At 25.9% G+C, this 20432-nt stretch overlaps 1 protein-coding gene across 8 annotated transcripts; it reads right to left on the bottom strand.

Annotated features, from left to right (window-relative positions):
• Positions 1 to 2527: 2527 nt before the first annotated feature.
• On the bottom strand, positions 2528 to 18895 carry LOC107166330 (uncharacterized). Of its 8 annotated transcripts, none has more exons than XM_089220785.1 (19): positions 18497 to 18895; positions 16747 to 16763; positions 16274 to 16340; positions 15507 to 15682; positions 14685 to 14823; positions 12764 to 12847; positions 12547 to 12680; positions 12379 to 12464; positions 10397 to 10443; positions 10192 to 10314; positions 7351 to 7483; positions 7068 to 7238; positions 6220 to 6428; positions 6017 to 6130; positions 5043 to 5178; positions 4791 to 4973; positions 3669 to 3865; positions 3482 to 3595; positions 2528 to 2889 (listed from the first exon to the last, which is right to left on the bottom strand). In XM_089220785.1, the coding sequence occupies exons 3-19, from the start codon at positions 16328 to 16330 to the stop codon at positions 2782 to 2784; spliced, it is 2211 nt and encodes a 736-aa protein (XP_089076911.1). In that variant the 5' UTR covers positions 16331 to 16340; positions 16747 to 16763; positions 18497 to 18895; the 3' UTR covers positions 2528 to 2781. The 8 variants fall into 8 exon arrangements, with proteins under 8 accessions (XP_089076911.1, XP_089076910.1, XP_089076912.1 ...); XM_089220784.1 differs by lacking the exon at positions 16747 to 16763 and having other exon boundaries at positions 18497 to 18537; positions 18682 to 18895; XM_089220786.1 differs by lacking the exon at positions 16747 to 16763 and having other exon boundaries at positions 18682 to 18895.
• Between the last annotated feature and the right edge of the window lie 1537 nt (positions 18896 to 20432).

The following is a 20432-nucleotide window of genomic DNA, read 5'->3' as shown; positions in this document are numbered from 1 at the left end:
ATTGTCAATTGTCATGGTTTTACATACATCAGATTTACATGGTGTGATGTTATTTTTATGAATATATATATTATTATACTTGTATTTAATGTTATCAATATTCTAATAATAATTTTTAAATTTATATTATAATGTATTGCTATATAATAGTAATTGTATTTATATTATTAATTGGTTATCTTATAGAATATAAAATTTGTATTTGATATGTCAAATTGTCAATGTTTTGTAATAAAAACTTTGTATTTCTGAAACTAATTTAGTGTATTTCTTCAATTACGTTCCTAGTTTCCTAATTATTTAGTATTGTTAATTTTATTTTTATTGCAAATAATTATTAAATCAAACCACAGAAAATGCCTGTATGTGTATTCTCGAATTGTGACAGCGGCTCTCGAAAAAAGGGAATAAAGAGTAACCCTAATATACATTTACACCCCCCCCCCCCCCATGGATACGCCACTGATGATGACTCTCGTACTGGACGACCTTCAACAATAATAAATTTGGAAATGGTGGCAAAAGTACGAAAAATTATTCGATCAGATCGACGAATGACGATAAGAGAACTTTCTAGTGAGACAGTGAGTGTAGGTAACATTTCTTTTGGATCATGTCTAACTATTTTGACTGAAGATTTAGGCATGAGACGAGTCTGTGCAAAAATTCTGCCTTATCAATCCACGAGTTTCTAGCTGATAAACAAATTCCAGTTGTACCTCACCACCCCCCCCCCCCCACAATCACCAAACTTCGCCCCTTGTGATTTTTTTTTTATTTCCAAAAATTAAAACTGACCTCAAAGGACAAAGATTTGATGACATTGAAACAATAAAAAATAATGCGGTGGATCAACTCAAGTCTCAAACAACTAAAAAGTTGAAGACTTACAACGTTCCAACACTGCTTCAAAAAGTGGCAGGAGCGATGGGGCAAGTGTATAACATTGGGTGGTGAATACTTTGAATGAACAAAATATATTTGTGATTAACGTATAATAATAGTTTTTATTCTATAATAAATACGAACCAGGGTTTTATTATTTTACCTATCTTTTTCAACACAAGTCACAACTTAATCTCAAGACTAACGAGGACGTGCTACGTCGTTTAAATAATTAGTTGTAGTTGTGCTCAACGTGTCCTGCACGGCGATCACTAACACGAACACAACATATTAGCTCAATCAAATTTTTTCGATATGCTGGTAATAGAGATTATCGAACAGTACTGTCTCGACCAACTCAAATGGTCGTCAGTTCGAACGCAAGAAGCGTTCGTATACCTTAATTAAAAAGAAAAATATTCACGAAAAGTCAAATTTTTATGAGCACTTGAAGTTCATATTTTTACAACATTCAATTTCTTTCATTTTTCATGTACCGATTTTCTTATTTTGTTATAATTCAAAAAATAAATATACTTTGAAATTTTCATTTTGTTTTCTTTAAGTGTCAATAAAATTTTATTTGTTTGGTTAGAAAGCTTGAAAAACTAATATAAGGCCCTGGCTCCTCACAAAAAATATTTAAGTTAAAGATTGAAAATTTAAATCAAATTCCCACTTGTCTTCCTCATTAGTAGTTAATTTCATTTTGTAACCAAAACGGTAAAACATCTAAAAAATATACATACATAAACAGTTTTTTTTTTTTTAAATTATATTTTATATTAATTTAAAATTTGACGAAATTGCATATTAAAACAAAGAATAACGATTCTAGATATTTTTGTTGTACCTTATTTAAAAATATTATTCGTTGGTACTTGAAACATTTAAAGTAAATATAGTATTACATTTTATACACACAATGACATTTTTGAATGTAATTTTTCATCAAAAATTAACTAAACCTACTACAGTAATAATGGCTAATTTATATATAATATATATATATATATATATATATTACTTTAATCACAATAATATATTAATATCATAAAATATACTTATTATACTTACTTAGTAACATTATAGGCTGACAGGCTGTTTTTGCTCAGAATCGTTTGTTGTATACAATGGTTTTATATAATTCAATTCAAATTTAACACATGCACCACATTGACTCTAAATGCCTTAAAGTACACTAGACTGTAATAGAGCATTACCTATTTTAACATAGGTGCCCGCAGGGGAGGGCAAGCTGGGGCATTTGCCCCCCTGGCTTTTTCAAAATATTATTTTTAATTGAATGTTTTAAGATAAATTACTATATGCTATACAACAAATTTAAAGTATAAAATATAATATATTGTATTCAAGTATAATAAAAAAGGTTAATATTTTATAACACCTAGTAAAATTATAATATTTATCCTTTTTTTTTTTTAATAGCTTTTAGCAACAACTATTATAGCTCGACAAAATCCAAACTTTGCCCCCCCCCCCCCCCTAGAAAAATGTCTGCGGGCACCTGTGCCTATTTACCTATTTTTTTAAAATATGTTTTTAAACAGTATTTTTTTTTTGTATATTTTTATATTAGTTCTCATGATAATTATTATATTCACAAAAGTACAAATTGCTATACTTTTCATAACAAAGAGATATAATTAAATTTACATTATTTCCAGTTAGTTGTCTGTTATAACATATATATTTTAATATGAGCATTGGTATATTATTTTGATTTAAGATAATATAATAATAAAGTAATTATATTTTTAAAAGTACAATCACTATAAACTATTCTTTAGTTAATCATAACTTTAAAATCTTAAGTAAGTTTATTGATATAAATACTATTCATATTTAATTTTAAAGAAAATTATCAGCACTTATTTATAATGGGTCAGATAATTTCTGAATATCTTCATGAATATTAACGCCATCAAGCTCCTTTCTTAAAATAATCTTTTGAAACCCTAATGGATCTTCTTCATCAAACTCCTAGTATTGAAAACATAAATTACTATAGAATATTCATATAATATTAAGCATTTAACATAGTACCTAATTTATATTTTTATGCAATTAATTTTATTAGTATTAATGTAATCAGAAATAGGTTATAAAATAAATTAACTTCCTACACAAAACTTAAAACATTTTTAAAAAGGTACAAGGTATGGTGAGGCAACTGACCACGTTCACCCACCTTCCCCTTTGAAAAAACCCATGTAGTAATTAATGTGTTGAATTATAAACATTATCTTATGTGGAATAAGGAAGGACCGTATTATTATTATATGTCATCAATCAATTTAATTATCAAATGTTTTTTCATTAAATTATCAAAATTATAGTTTGAAAAAAGTCAATTTTAAGAGATAGCTATTGACTATTGAAAATAAAGGTGGTTCAGCAGGATATAGCTAGAATTCCTAGTCAGGGCTGAACTTAAGTATTATGATAAAACGTAGGTATAGACAATAACCATATTCACCAATAATTAACTAAGACCACTGAGGTCTGATATAAATCATACAAATTTTGTATCATGAAACCAACTATCAAAAATAATCAATTAAAAGCAACTTACCGCAATTAATGGAACTGATAATTGAATTAATTGATTGAAGTATTTAGGAAGATGTTTAATTTTATTCATTGGCATTACAATATTTAAACCAATTTTAATCACTGACTGTGGCAACTATAAAATTAAAAATTAGACAAAACAATATAATTCATCACATAAAAACCTATGTACATAAGTAAAAACATACATGTCTTAAATTATAAGGCAACTGAAAAATGTTGATTGCTTTCACATACTCCTTATCACCGTAGTCGAGAAAGTGTACAGAATAAGTTGTGTCATTAACTTTTTTAGAAATAATTGCACGTGCAAATTTATTCTTGGATACAGATTTTACAGCAACCTTGTCACCAATTTTTGGAGTCATTATTTTGTGATTCACATCTTAGTATGTTGAACAAAAAAATTATTTTACATTATATTTTAAAATAATTTATTACAAATGTTTAAGTAAAATGTGCAGTATTACTTTAATAATCATAAACATGCAAACAATTTAAATTAATTAGCTATAAAATAATCTATTAAATTTATTTAATGTGTTTCTATTGTTTCTAAAGATTCAAATAGAATAAAACCTAAAATATTGAAATTAATTGATTGGTTCTATAAATCTACTCACAATTACAATTTCTTAGTCTTAAATTATTCTTATGTGGAGTTGCATACAATATGTATTAATTTAATAGTTTAATACAATTTACCTTAAATTTTAAACTCACAGAGCTAAACATGATCTGCTGTACGTAAAATTTGCTATTTTACGCACTTGTGATGGAGACAACACATGCGGGTATAACATCTTCTTACGTTATTCTTACAGTAGTTTTTAAAAATATTAAAAATAAAAAGATGAGCTGTTTTATTAGAAAAAGTTTTGAAGATCAGATTGTAGTCTACTCACTATCTTTTTTTTACATAATAATGTATCATATAAGTCGAATCTACTATACAGCAAAATTAGAGATCTCTAGAACTTTTTTTAGTCAATATACTTTTACTAATGATATATTCTAAATAGCACGAATAATCATAAATTAAAACATTACAGTTATTTTTTATTTGATTTTATGAGGAAGAGGACTTGAAAAAAGTAGGGACCCCATTATCTTCACTGAGGTTATTTTAGATAATGTCAAAGGCTTATCCACTCCAATTTAAACACATTTTTTTTTTTATAAATAAATGTAAATTTTATAATTTATCCTGATATTATACATAACTTATAAATATATATATCATTATAGGTATATAAAAATACAAACTTCTGTAATCATTAATTTTGTAGATATGCTATTTTTATATTTACTTTTTAATTTGGCATAGAACTGATTAACTTCTGTGATTAAATTATTATAGTATTCTGTTAATTCAGATGTGTTAATACGGATATAAATTTGATGTATAGAACAAAAGTGAGTAATTAATACTACTGTTCCATTTTTGAGCAAATCATTGTACTTCAAGTAGTCAGTAATTTTTAATTCACTTCCTGAAAAAATGTATCAAAAATGTTTGTTAAATTTTTTTTAAAATATCAAAAACCAATCAAAGTTTATACCTTTATTATTTGATGAATTAAAACTTGATAATTTCTTATGTAAAAATTGTTTTATATCTAAATATATATCCATATTATTTGATTTTCTTTTTAATATAGCTTTGATGGGTCCACTGGAATCACTTTCATCGTACTCCTAAATACATATTATAAATTTTTAAATAACAATATATAATTGTTTGTATAATCCAACTTGGTTTAACTCAAAATTAAAAAACCTCAAAGTTTTCTCAGGTTTCTCCCTAGGTAGGTATTCCTTATTTTAACATAATTTTAAATAGTTGTATTTAACTCATATTATGTTGAGTGGATAAATCAAAATTCTTATTTTATTTGAATTAAAATGTTATTATGTAATGTATATGTATAACTATTAAAATAGTTAAACCACTGAGAGTAGAATCAGTGGCGCCGAAGTCCTAAAAATCTAGTAGGGCGAAAAATATTTCAAGAGGCCCAACATCTTAATATCGGAAAAAATGGCATACCGTTGAGAGGAAAATGGTCAATATGAAGCGGCCCTATCTTAAATTTTCAAAATATGTCGGGCCATGGCAATGGCAATACGCAATATTCAATAGCTTTTTTTCAGTACCTCATAACATTGAACAATATTATACCAAACAAGTTGTGATCTACTACAGCAAAAGCCCATCAACAAAAATAGCTTTTTTTAAATATTTAAATATGTATGAAGGCATAATGAAATACATTTTACATTATAATTTATAATATAAATTTTATGTAGCATAATATCAAATATTATTGTGAGCAATTAAACCAAGTTGTTGAAGCTGTAACAAGAAAAAAATAAATAGTTTATGGAGATATAATTTTAGTTTTTATATAATATTATTTAGTTTATATTTTTAATTTTCTTGGAAAACTCATATTTTTGATGACTAGTACTTTCAAACTTTGAGTTAACCTAGTTTGACAGTATTTAAAAAAAAAAGTATTCAATATATACTAACTATTAATAATGGTTGTAAATACAATTTATCATAATAGTTCTTTAAATACTTCAACAGCATAGTATTATGCAGTGGAATGTGTTTCAAATCCACTCTATGAGCTAAATAAGGAACCTAAAAAACATTTTTAACACAAAACATGATGTTAAATTTTGTTTTAAATTCATTTACATAACTAGTAAAAAAATAATAAAATAACTTACATTTTTAATTTCTTCTAGTACATAAAATATATGATTTGTGTTAACATATTCTTTACAGCCGATATCAATAAAATAACATAAATAATTTTCAAAAGGATGTTTTGAACTCATATCTAATATAATAGCTCTGTGTGTTTCATTGTAATGTAACAAAGTAGCTGCAACCATATCTCCAATAGTTACATTTGTTTTGACTTTTACATTTTCTTCTGTAATATAAACAAATACAAAAATGAATAATAAAATAACTTGCTAAGAGGATGGCAGCACATTTTTTATTTTTTTTATCCACTTGCAACAACAAATTTTACATTCACAATAATGATTATAATCATAAAAGTTTTGTAAAATCAGAATAAAATTAGATCTTATATAATTTAATGATAAGATTATTATCTAGACTCTAGGGTGTCTTATAAGGTTTTTAATGTATTTAAACATCAATTTACAATTTCGACATTATGATTTTAATGTAAATTTTATTTTTTGCTACACTCAATATTCAAGATTTTTTCCAAGCAATTCATTAATTAAAAAAACACAACTTTGACTAATTGTTTTGATGTTTAAGGTATTTTTTCATTTCAAGCGCAAATAATAAAAAAAATATATTGATGTTTAATATCACATAAGTTAAAGTTATCTATTTTTATTTAACATATTAATTGTATTTGCAACGGTTGATGGTAGATCAGTAGATCACACTTAAAACTGCACAGAATGATGACAAACATGTTAAATATATGAAAATCACACACATGAGGTCATTACATTTCAAGAGCTTCATTGTTTGTATGATAATTAATATAATATTCTAAGTAAAAAAACAAAAAATTGTATAGTCTTACTTTTTTTATAATACGTGTAAAACTGTTTCATTTCTTTTGAATATTTTTTTTTTTGATCATAACTTCTAACATATACAAAATCAATATTTTTTCCATAACAAAATTCAACTGACGATCCACTTTTAAATATATTATGTATAGACGTGCATGATGTAGAATAAGTTCTTAAATCTATATAAGTAGGTCAATAGCATAGGTAATAAAATAACAATAACAATAATAATAATAATAAATAAATTATATAACCCTGTAAAAATACAGAACTTTCAACTAGTATTCTTACCAATAACATTTAATTCTTTAATTATTAAAGTATAATCGTTATTCATTTTATTTGTATTTGTATCATCTTTATTTTGGTTGTATTCAATGACATCATTGACAAGATCTGGTTGATTATTTTGGCCAATATATTCCTTTGGATTTTAAAATTCAATAATTAATCATTTAGATATTCTTATTTAGAAAAAATGGATGAATGAGTTATTACAATGGTTTTTGAAATAAAAATAATATTTTCTACAAAATTAAATAACTCCTCTCTGCATCACTTTATTTACTAATTCGTCAAAAACAGAACTCTTAAAGTTTGTTGTGGTAATTATTTTTCTTCTCACTTTCCTATTCTAGCAACAGTCCCTCAAGGAAGTGACCTCTCTCTTGACCTTTACAATATCTTCACTTCAGATATCCCCCAAATTCAAAAAACCACCCCAGATAAATACAATGACGATACATCAATCTCAGGCACGTAAATAGTTGCTTATTTTTTTATTTTTTATGGAGAGGGGGGAGGGGAGGCGATCAGTGGCTGTCATAAATTAGTTGGTAGTATCATATTATTATAGGTAGTCATTATTTAAGTACTGGTTTAATTATAATTGTGAAGCTAAATATTTAATTGAATAAAGCCTATTAAAAAAAAAAAATTAAAAAATAGTTATATGGTTACACCTTACCTATAGGTATATAAAAAAAATGTATACAATTTTTATAGTTAAAAACTAATAATATTTATAATATTAAGTCAGTATTTCTTTTTTTAAAGAAGCAAAGCATTTAATTATATCTTCAACTGATATATCTATTTCACAATGAAGTAGCAGAGCCAACCCGCATAGCCGATCTTGTCCCATCTTAGAATGCAACCAAGTTTTTAATCTATAGCAACAGCAGTCAATAAAAATATAGCAGCTCAATACAATTGGTGTAATAGTTAATCATTAGTATAAAATTAGAGAGGAAGTGCAAGATTCATGCAAGTATCAAGTTGTATTAAAAGTTTAAAGATTGTAATTTGTGATTAGAATGATGCACGCAAGGACAACAAAGATAATATTATCTATTGATGCACAGCACCACGGCAGCTGGTGGAGAAATATGGTCGGCAGCCAATTTACATATTATATTCAATATTTATTTATTTTTTATTAATTATTAATTACTACATTACGGCCTTTGGGGGGAGGGGGGCGATCGCTTATACCGCCCCTCCTAAATTATGCCTGATCAATCTTACCATCCAATAATGACCTGTATACAGAACTCACTGCTCTCAAACACCACCTTGATTTTATAGGAAAGTGGTTTTCAAAGTGGAAAATCAAAATCAATACAGACAAAATTGTTCATGTTTCTTTCACTGACAAAAAATAAAAATTATCCTTACTCTTTTCCTTCAAGGAGTTCCTTTCCCCTTCTTCGCCCAAATTAAATATCTAGGTATAATTTTAGATAAAAGATTAACCTGGGGTCTTCACTTCAAATTCGAAAGAAAGTTATCACTAGAGCCCGCCTATTAGTTATTACGTCCTATAATAAGATCCAAACTTCCAATTCATAATAAAATTCTTATCTATAGCTAAGACCAATTTGGTCATATGGTACCTAAATAAATATGAGGTTATGCTTATGCTACACTATCGCATTTAAAAAATTGAATCCTTTCAATCAATTTCTCTTCATATAATCAAGTATGTCCCGTTTCTAATCTCACCGTTCACAAAGACTTAAATATCAAACCAATGTTAATTTAGTTAAACCCATTATAAAAAATTACACTCCAAATTACTTCATCACCCAAACCCTTTAATTACAAACCAGCTTACTGTCTCAATTCCTAGCAACCCTCTTTGCCTCAATAAAAAACAGTGGTGTCATGTTCTTTTAAATTAAATCACTGCTGATTTGCCTAGCAAAGCTCACCAAAATAGTATTAATCACAGGTTGCTTTCCTGTTCATCAACTGTCTCAAAGTTAAATTTATATACATAATTAATATCTCATTAGTTTATTGTATTTTAGATTCTGAGCGGAGCAATGAATGTATTGATTTTACAATGTTGTGTCTGTATACACGATAAGTTGTCAAAATAATGCCTCAATTTTCAACTTCAGTAGCTTTTTCCGGTTGGAAAGTTAATCTAATTGGTGCATTGGGGAGGTAAAATTTTGAAATTCTCAATCATTTTCAATTGCGCCGAGAAAAATCGAAAAAAATTAAGGAAAACGGAAATTTTCACACAAAATCAATTTTTTATAATGGTGTAACTCTAAAAAAAATTACCCTAGACACATGAAATTTTATACTGGCATTTTCTATTCATGATAACATTTTAAAAATATTTCAAAACTTTTTAAATTATAAAATAGACATTTGAAATTTTTAATCTTTTTAGTTTTTTTTTTTTTTTATAAATGACAATAAAATCTAATTTGTTGGGTTAAAAAGCTTCAACATTTAATATAAGGTTCCTAATATAATGTCACAATGGCAACAAAAAATATGAAAAATACAGTCACAATTTTTATCTATATATATTTTTTTTTTGAAATAATAACAATATAATAAATTAATAAGATATCCTAGACTGATAAATTGTCATGCATGCCCTAAAATAACTCATATTTTTACTGACCTTTAATTATTGATAAACTAATATTTATATTTAAAACAATATATATAATGCGATTAATGATTATTAATAATATATCAATTTTTTAATACCATTTTCTATAATTAATGAAGAATGTAATAATTATTAATTATCTGTAGGTACCAAAAATGATTAGCACAACCATGGTAATAAGTAACACATAATTAATTTTATGACTTATGACTTACCAATGACAAACATTTAGGATTATAATTATATATTGTAGGTATTGAAAATATATTATTCAAGTCATATATATTTCCATAATTTAACAAAGTTTTCAAAAAAACATTTTTTTCTTTAATTAATACCTAAAATAAAAATAATATATTATTTTTATGACAGAAAAAGTTTATAATATTAGTTTTGAAGTATATAAATAACATTTATTACCTCTTTCAACTCATTTGAAAATTCAACATATTTATACTCAATAATACCTAAAATAGATAACAGCATATTACAGAATTCATGTATAAATAATAGTATATAATTTAATACATTTTAGTAAATAATAAATTAATAGGTAGATATAATGATAAAAAGTTATATGTAAGTTTAAATATAATAATAACCTTTGTTAGAAAAGCAAATCATTTAAAATCAATTTTGCAAGATTTTTTAGATTTTAAGTTATAATAAATAAATAGCATTACCTGACAAAAAACAATATAAATAAATGAAGATGATTATTACTAGTCTTTTAGTTTTTCTTATACTCGTTACTTACTAACTTTAATGAATACAATGACTATAATGTACGCTTAAGAGGAAGCTACACCAGCATGTGTTATCTCCGTCTTACAAGTGCATAACCTAGCAAATTGTACGCTCAGCAGATAATGTTTAGCTCCGTTAGTTTAACATTAAGAGTTAGTTAACTTCTCATAAGGTTATTAGTAATATAAAAAGTCTATGAGAAGCCCTCCATAATAATGTTACCTTTAATTTTTATGAGAGGTGAACTAACTCTAAATGTTAAACTAACGGAACTAAACATGATCTGCTTAGCGTGAATTTGCTATGTTACACACTTGTAAGACGGAGACAACACATGCGGGTGTAGTCCTCTTAAAAAAATTATTATTGTAAGATTTAAAATGTAACAATTGGATTTGTGTTTAGCACAGTAATTTATTGATATTCAAATTATACATGTTTCAAGAACAGTTTATTTGAATTAAGAAGATTTTAGTGCAATTTATGGATATACAGTAGAAATCACTATAATGATTATACTTAAGTGAGATACTGCTAACACCAAGCAAAACGTTAGGTTCTGGCACGAAGTCCATATGATTATATGTTAAAATATACATTTACAATGAGTATGGTTATTATTAGGGTTTGGATTTCAATGCATATATTTTTATATGATCTTAGACAATGTTTTCCAAGTACATAATTCGTTTCATATAACAATTGTTTCAAAACTAAAAATTTATTCTGCATATTCTGGCGGTTTTTTATTATTAGAGCATTTTCAGCATAATTGGGTCATTTTTATGGTTTTTAATGCGTATTTGTTAAATAAACTATACAAATTTATTAATGTATATTTAAGTATCTATGTTTAGAATTAGAATGAATAATATTACCTCAAAACATATTCATGTCGACATCATGCAACATCAAGATAATTTTTCCAATTTTCAATTTTTTTTTTTTAATAAAATAATAAATAAATGTATTTTACTTATTAATTCCAAATAAGAATACCAAATTATGTAAAAAAAATATATATAAATGACATTTTTAAGGTAAAATGCATGTATTAAGGACTTTTTTAGCTAGAGCATATTTTGTTAAGTGCATTTAAATCCGGGTCCTAGTTATTACGAGTTATAGCATTGATTATAAATACTATAATTTATATATATATTTATAATCAATGGTTATAGGCTATAATTAGTGAAATACATTAAACTATAAAATGAATATTCAGTTATAACGAGCCATTCATTATTTTATTCTAATCATGTACTTATTCCACTATTTAAGTTGATTGATAATAAGTATTTATTTATCCAATAATTAATTTAAGTATGTATATATACACTATTAGTAATCATAATTAATAATAATAAATATTATATATTTCCTGATTCTAACTGGTAACAATAAATGCTCGTTCTAACCATGTTCGACGTTCGTATATAACAAGCAACCGGTTACAATAAGAAAATCTAGCTGGCCCTTGAAATTTGTTATAAATAATGGTATAAAAATATAAACCATTTTTTACATATAAAATTAGTTATTTGAACTTTAGTTAAAAATTATAGTTATTGATCATAAACCATAAGCCACTAGATAGTAGAAACACATTCATAAGATGTTATAAATATTTTTCTTAAATGCAATAATAATATTACCTTGTTCTTTAAATTTTTTTATGGAAATCAAACGATTATTTAAATTGTTTAGTTCTTGTAGATTACATTTAGACTCTTTGACCATACTATAAATAAAATTATAAAATTTTTTTTAAAAAAAGAAACAAGTTTTATAATATACAAGAATACTTTAGTACTATGAATTACCATTTTTCCTTGGTACTAATGATTAAAGGTTGAGAACTTATTGTATTTATTTCTTCACATGTCAGCTCTGAATATATTTCATTAATAATTTCTATTGGTTTGATTTTTACTACAACATAACCTTTATGAAGTTCCTAAAATAAATTATATGTTCAATTAGTTTTAGAAAATACAAAAAGACAGTTAGTATCAACATAAATTTAAATACTAAACTTACGCTTTGTAATAATAAAGGTTGGACATAAAACTGTGTAGCCACTGTAAGGGAAGGAAACTCATTAACAGGTTTAATTGTGAGACACTGCAAATAGATAAATAATTTTAAGTTACTTTATTAAAAGATGTTACAATTATGACAAATATTGATATCTAAAGATAGGTAAGTATAGTTAATGCAGCATTGGATAGTAACATAACACAAATTACAACTTACTATAACAAAACTGTATTGCAGTAACGCTATTTTATGATATACAGATAAGCCAAACGGCTGTTTATTTGGAAACCAAATTAATAGAGCAAAAATTTGATAGATTGCAAAGCATTATTTATAGTCAAAAAAATATTATCGGCAATCGCAGAAGTACCTATAGCCATTGATTATAAATACTAAGTATTAAAAATAATGTAAATAAATATAATAAATACTAGTATTTATAATCAATGCTATATCTAAACAGCACCCATTCTATGTGCATACCTCTCTTGAATGCAAAATGAATACAGCTTCTTTTTTACATATCACTGCAAATATTTGGTTTGAAAAAATAAAGCTTTTAGGGTGACAAATAACAACAGCTTGGGTAAGAATAAAAATTTGAATGTTAACCCTTCATGCCAGACCAGATCAAACACCTACGAAATGTCAAGAAAAAAACCAGAACAAAATGTATTTTATTCCAGGGATGAGTCAATATTGCTGATTTATCTATTTAGTTGGTGAGATGAGTGATTGTTTCTTAAGAGGACCTAATATCCGCATGTATTGTCTCCATCTAACAAGTGCGTAACATTGCAAAAACTGTTTAGCGCGGGATAGAATCACTCAGTCTGTACTCTTAAAAGAAACACCAAAAGTTAACACAATATAGAAAATAATATTTTCTGTGTCGTAACGTTTTTATTTGTTTGATATTTTCAAGAAGAAAAAAGTCATAATACTTTAAAAATCTGATAGGTATTTTTAAGTTTCTCAAATAAAATAACTTGGTCTCATCAAAAAAATAAAATGTTGTGACAGAATTAAAATTCTTCTTTTTCATGATGAAAATGTGATTTCTTAGTTATAAATGTAGACTTCTTAGTTCTTTCCTGTTTGAAACAGTTTTTTTTATGTTACACAATTGTAAGATGGAGACAACACATGCAGTACTTATGTCCTTTTAAGCTGAATTATGTTTTGAATAATATTTAAGTCATAATTGAATTTTTCAAAATATTAAGGCATTTAAATCTGAGACCTAAATAATAATGTATGCTAATAAATTAGAACAGTGAATAGTACGCCTTACAAGACTGTCATAAAGACATAAAGTATACTTAAGAGTACGTAACAGTGGTATTTGTTGTCTTCGTCTTACCAGTGCGTAATATAACAAATGTACGCTCAGCAGAACACTTGTAGCTCCTTTAGTTTAAAAATTACAGTGAATCGACCTATTATGAAACTTGATGGTAAGAACATTATCTGTGTTTGTACGTTGGTTTTTTACAATAATTCAATTTTTAAGGGAGTTTGAGTATTTTTAATGTACTGTATATTATATGCTCAAAACTCACTTAAAAATTGAATTATTATAAAAAACCAACGTACAAACACAGATAATGTTCTTACCATCAAGTTTCATAATAGGTCGATTCACTGATTATTATCATTAAGTCTGAAATCAATGATAAATAACAGAGCTGATTGATTGTTAAAATTTGAATTTAGATTTAAGAAACAACTTTGGGAGTCCTTCTAACAGACATTCTTTTTCTAATAATATATAATATATAATATACAACCGGGTACCGGAGCTGCTTTAAATTTAGACAATGGTAAATGCCCATTTTGCCACTCCCAAATTACGTCACTTCTAAAATAATCCTTAAAATCTTATTTTACTAGTATTTATTGTTTTAAAAATGTCACTTACTAAAGGATCATATTTAAAACCATTTGGTAGTTGATATAAATCACATAATTGTTTTTTAACAATAGTTCCTGAATCAATTAACTCAACAACTGTGTTTTTAATCAAACATTCATTATAACTTAGCATTCTGCCTCTGCACCTAGTAAAAAAAAATCAATAAAACAAAAATTTAACTAAAAACTAGTTGTAGGTATGCATTATGATTTTCAAACTAACTTAATTAGATATTATTATTCTAGCTTACCTATACAAATTACCCTACACAAATTTAATAATTAAGTAGGTCATTTTAATCTATATTATATCTATTAAAAACTTAGAATAAAATAAATTATAATTTATGAATAAGAAATAGTATTATAAATATGAATTGTATACAAGACATTATTTGCGTGTGTGTGTGTGTACTTTGCATATGATAAATATGGCAAAAAAAAATATATATAAAATTGAATCATTTCTAATGGTTCGCAAATTCTCTCACTGGAGTTCTGTTGAAATATTCATACTACGATGAATATTTATTTGATATTAAATGAACTGTTTAGTTTCATACCTGATAATAGTTTAATATTTGCATACTAAAATAAGTGTAGGTATACTTCATTAAAACTATTTCTCACACCTTAACCATGAAGACTTAAGAATTTAATCTTCATACTTCTTATATAAAATGCAATGTAATTCATTGTAATAGGCATTTTGTTTTAAAGATGCATACATTTTCTTGAGGCTTCAAAAAAATAAATACTTACTAGGTATATAAATTAACTAAAAATACAAGTAATGTTAGAAGCATAATATGTGTTTATTAATACTAACCATAATCCTTTTATTTCTACTGCAACCAATCCCATTAACTGATATGTATTGACTTTTTCAAATGTATAACTATGTAATACCATTTTGTACATGTCATTACAACGTTGTAAATATTTTTCATTTGTAGATATTACATAAATTCCATTATTCGATTTATAACCTGGCATTACAAAAACCTAATAGAAATTAAAATAATATTGAAAATTCAAATGTACAGTGTTATAAAATTTACATAAGCTAATAATTAACCAAACAAAATCACAAATATCATTCAATATTGAACCATTCTTAAATTTTAATTTCAATTAAAACTATGGTAGATAACCTCGCAATAATAAAACATAAGAAAATGGTAGGAATTAAATATTAAATTTGCCTATTTTTTATTTCATGTAATAATGTGTAATTAAAAATCTATACATATGGAGTTTTTAGTAGTTAATATATATTTGTTATATCAATATACATTTTAAATTATCCAGATGGATATTTTTAAAAATTGCATCTTAATGTTTTGTTTAATTCTTTGTACAACAAAACGATATTTGATCTTAACCAGTTTTGGCCTGGCCATGACCGCCTGCACAAGTGGATAAAGCCTTCAAGGCCCTAAACCTTTTTTTTTAGTAATTTATCAGGGTCCTCATAAAGTGGGGTCAAAAATTTGTCATAATAAACATATAAGACGTGAGAGTATTAAAAAAACGTAAAAAATATCATATTTCAACTCATTTAATATCAAAATATATTATATAAAAATCACTTACTGGAGTCCAAGAATCTGCAGGAATAAATGACAAAACTTGTTGTGAAGAAAGACCCATATTTCCAACTCTAAATAAAAAATAAATTAAGAACAGTAAATATTTTATTCATTGATATGGGTCAGGAGCCCGTAATCAGTGGCCCACGGTAAGGAAATAACTGGAAACTGGACTATCAAATATATAATTTTACTTTAATGCTGATTTTTATAAATGATTTATTGTCTCTGTGTCAACCTAAGATAGCTGACTAAATAAAAAAAGAAGATTTTTGAATTTGAAATATTTTATTTTTATAACATCTAGACTTCTGTTGAAACTTGTTTCCAACTTCTGAATTCTGGTCCAGGTTTTTACTTTGGAAATGAACACCTTATCTTTTCATTATTTATTAGCATTAATATTTGATGAGATTTTGATGCACTTTGCATTGTTTTCTAAATCAAGCTGTGTAATGCTCATATTATAATACATACACATTTCATGCATTTATCTAGAATAAAAAATTTTTATTTTATGTTTTTTGCATTATAACATGTTAGAAGCTTTTTTTTTAATTTTAAAATTAATTTTGATATTCCTACATGCTTTCACGTGATTTTTTTGTAAATTTAATAAATTCCAACATTGAACAAGGAAAAAAAATATAAATTTTAGTTATAAAAAAAAAAACACAATTGTTTATCCATATTATAAAAGTCCAAAACTTTTAATCAAACATTTTTATCTGTTAAATTGTTTTGCAGCCTTTTAAAATACATATTATTATTTATGCTAAATTTATATTTATATAAAAATTATTGAAAAATAAATTAAAATGTGTATTATTATATAGCATGTTAGTCGAAAGTTTTAAAGCATAAAAGCATTTTTTGGGACATTCTAATTCCATCCCAAGTATTAAGTTATTACTAAAATTGCAGATGACAGAAATTTATATAGGTATATGCCTACTACAACCATATATTAACGTCAGGTAACAGGCAATGTGAATGCCTAGTAGTTTTCATCACGTGTGGAAAAAAAATTGCCTCTTCACCCATTAGTTGTATCAGCTGTAAACAGACATATCCCAATCCTTTCACCTAACACCTTAACGAGTGCCTTAATTATTCAAAAACGGCCCTAGTGGATTGGTTAGTTATAGAGATGTTTTCGTTTGCATAATAATTAAATTATTACCTTGGTAATTAAGTTTTTGAAAATCTACTTATGAGTAATACAAAAATAAAAATAAAATACAAAAGCACAAAACTAATGATAAATTAACATTAACAAAAAAGTTGTAAGTTATCCATGACAACAAATATTTTGTTTTTAAATCAAATAGGAACTAGCTATATATTGGAATTGTACACTAAAAATTTGAACAATTTATCCAAAAATGATGTTACTAATTATTGAATTAGTTAATTTTTCTATAGATTTTTACCAAACTTTGATTATTAGCCTATACATTAGTCTTTTTATTTAGATTGAATTTTTGATCAGTTGTTATAGTAACAATAGTATTAAGATCATAAAATAATTGCTTGTACCTAATGGATTTCAATATTTGTGTAGGCCCTAATTTTTAAAGTACACTTTCAGGACTAAGAACCTGTGCATAACTGTATTAAAAATATAAATAAGCAATTATATTCTAAAAAATCAAATTTTATTTAAAACCAGGTATTATCTATTTCATTGAAATGGCATTTTTGAATTCCCCATGAAATAAAAATTTTATCAAGTTCATAATATAAATAACATATTTTATAGAATTTTTTTGCCTTCTATTGAATAATTATTTTTGATAAAAGTAATTGTCATGTTTATTTGTTTTCAAGATTAAATACTTAAATTCTAAGTCTGCCTGATCTTTCTTCTCACGTTGTACCAAGATACAAGATACTTTAAAAATAGTTCTTGTTTAACATTAATTAATACAATTAATACAATTGTTGACAAAACAATTACTATACAAATAAAAACAGATAGGGAAATTTTACTCTCAAAATGTTGAATTGGATAACAAAAAGCATCACCCTCACTTGCCCCTTCACTAATATTTGTTCACATTAAATTCTTATCCTACGGCACAAGTCATGTGTAATACGCCACGATAAATATGACACAACAAAACATAAGAAGTAATGACTATTATAAAATCATGGCCATATAATAATACCTAGGTATATCGGCTATATCATAAAAACATTTATAATTATTATAATTTCATATTACCTTGTACACGGATGAACAATTGAACCAGAAATTAATTTAAACTATCAAAATAAATAAAGAAATAACGCATAAAAAACAAATATCTAACATTTTGAACTTTTTTAATTTAAAAACGTCAAAGGTTTAACAATCTGAAATCTTAGCATTAAACATAACGGTTATCCTATAGGAACTCAAGAGCTTACTTTCTAGTAACTACCTTTACGACTAAACGCTGCCACGCTGCCACGCTGAGTAAAAACTAAACAATAATATACAACATATTACTAGTTTGGCATAAACAAGTATTGTAACATTACAAATAACTAACTATAAATAGAAACTGTAATGGCCCAAGGCATGACAAAATAATAAAAATAATCTAATTTAATCATTGCCCAAGGGGACATTCGTGCTTACTTAGCCGTTGACAGACTAACAGAGGATGAGAAGAATAAAGGAAGTGGTAATGTGAAAAACGGAAAATAATAATAAAGTAGTAAATACCCAACATTCAACAAGCAACAACTAATAGATTAACAACAACGAACGCACGTGTTTTAGTAGATAATCCGTAATAAGTTGGTAACATTGGACTATATAATAATAATTATTATTTATAAAAGTCTTGACTCTTGATGTAGAATAGGTATATACAATAGAAAATAAACATTATTGATCATACGATATATGACGTGCCATGTACATCACAGCTGATCTCGATTCACGATTTATAATTGCCGGATGCCTGGATCACCATATACGTTTTGCGGTTGCCGTCTTGCCGATAAAACGCAACCGATCCGAATAAAATATAACGACCGCGACATCCATAAATAACATATGAATCGCATTATCGGGGCCACACTGGTCACTGACCGATTCGACATCGACGAACCGATTTAAAATTGTCGGTAATCAGACGCAACCACGCAACAAGTAACATGTTGCAGTTAGAGTAGTTGGACTTATAACATAAAATCATGTTGGATGTAGCCTACATAGCCATGTAGCCAAATAGGTAGCTGAGGTAGAGGTAGTTTATTCTACAAATTGGAATAATTTTTCACCAATAGAAAAAGAAGTAAGAGTTAAGACCTATATATTAAAATTATATCTAAAAAAAAATAGATTTATAGGTAATATATTTTGTTTACAAATAATCATGTCACAATTGTACTCGTTTTGTCATATAATATTAGTAATCTCTTAATTATTTTAATTATACATTTATAATAATAATATAATATGGAATAGAAGAATCGCGGAAAAAAAGTCCGAAGTAAAAAAGTCCAGCGGACTTTTTATGTTTCGGACTTTTTAACCACGGACTTTTTGGTAGTCTACCGGAATAGAATATTTTAAAAAAATGTGTACTAGGTACCTACACTTCATTAAGTTCATTATTGTTATTTTTACTTTATAAAAAATATATATATGAATTAGGTAATCCAATTTTCAGTTTAAAAAAAAATTGCAAGAATAAGACAAATTAAAATTAAATTTTTAAGTTTAACATTAAACATTCTAAACAAAATGTACAGATTTAGGTATCATAATACTAAACCGTTGTTCTATATTTCAATGGCACAGCCCCTTGATTTATAAAATAGTTAGCGAAATTGTCTCAAATTTCCATTCCATTTCGATTAATGTGTCTGCCATGACCTTAAAATGGACTTGATTTTTTATATAAGCCGTATCTTCAACATTTTCATCATAATTACATCCGTTTCTCTTTTGAACGAAATTATGCAAAACACAACATGATTTAATGATATCATCACCAAAATTGTGTTTGACTAGAATAGTAAGTTGTATGCAATACAAATTATTTTCTAACATTTAATGACAACAATTTGTATCAAACACATTTCGTGGAAATCAAATCGAAATAAATTTTTAGATTAAACCTTTCTTATTAATATTTAACAGTTTATAGAATTATAATAATATA

Source organism: Diuraphis noxia, unplaced genomic scaffold (genome assembly GCF_037042655.1).
Source record: "Diuraphis noxia isolate RWA-SAM2 unplaced genomic scaffold, SU_Dnox_SAM2 contig0002, whole genome shotgun sequence".
Taxonomy (NCBI): Eukaryota; Metazoa; Arthropoda; class Insecta; order Hemiptera; family Aphididae; genus Diuraphis; species Diuraphis noxia.
This window is presented reverse-complemented; position numbering and strand designations above follow the sequence as displayed.

What these genes read in the sequence shown, in the direction of transcription:
- LOC107166330 (XM_089220785.1), bottom strand. Translation starts at nt 16,330, where the DNA reads ATGGGTCTTTCTTCACAACAAGTTTTGTCATTTATTCCTGCAGATTCT. An exon ending in TTACACGTATTATAAAAAAA is followed by an intron (nt 6,429 to 7,067) that starts GTAAGACTATAC and finishes TTTATATTACAG; the next exon opens with AAGAAAATGTAAAAGTCAAA. An exon ending in GTTCTATGCCAAATTAAAAA is followed by an intron (nt 3,866 to 4,790) that starts GTAAATATAAAA and finishes CAACATACTAAG; the next exon opens with ATGTGAATCACAAAATAATG.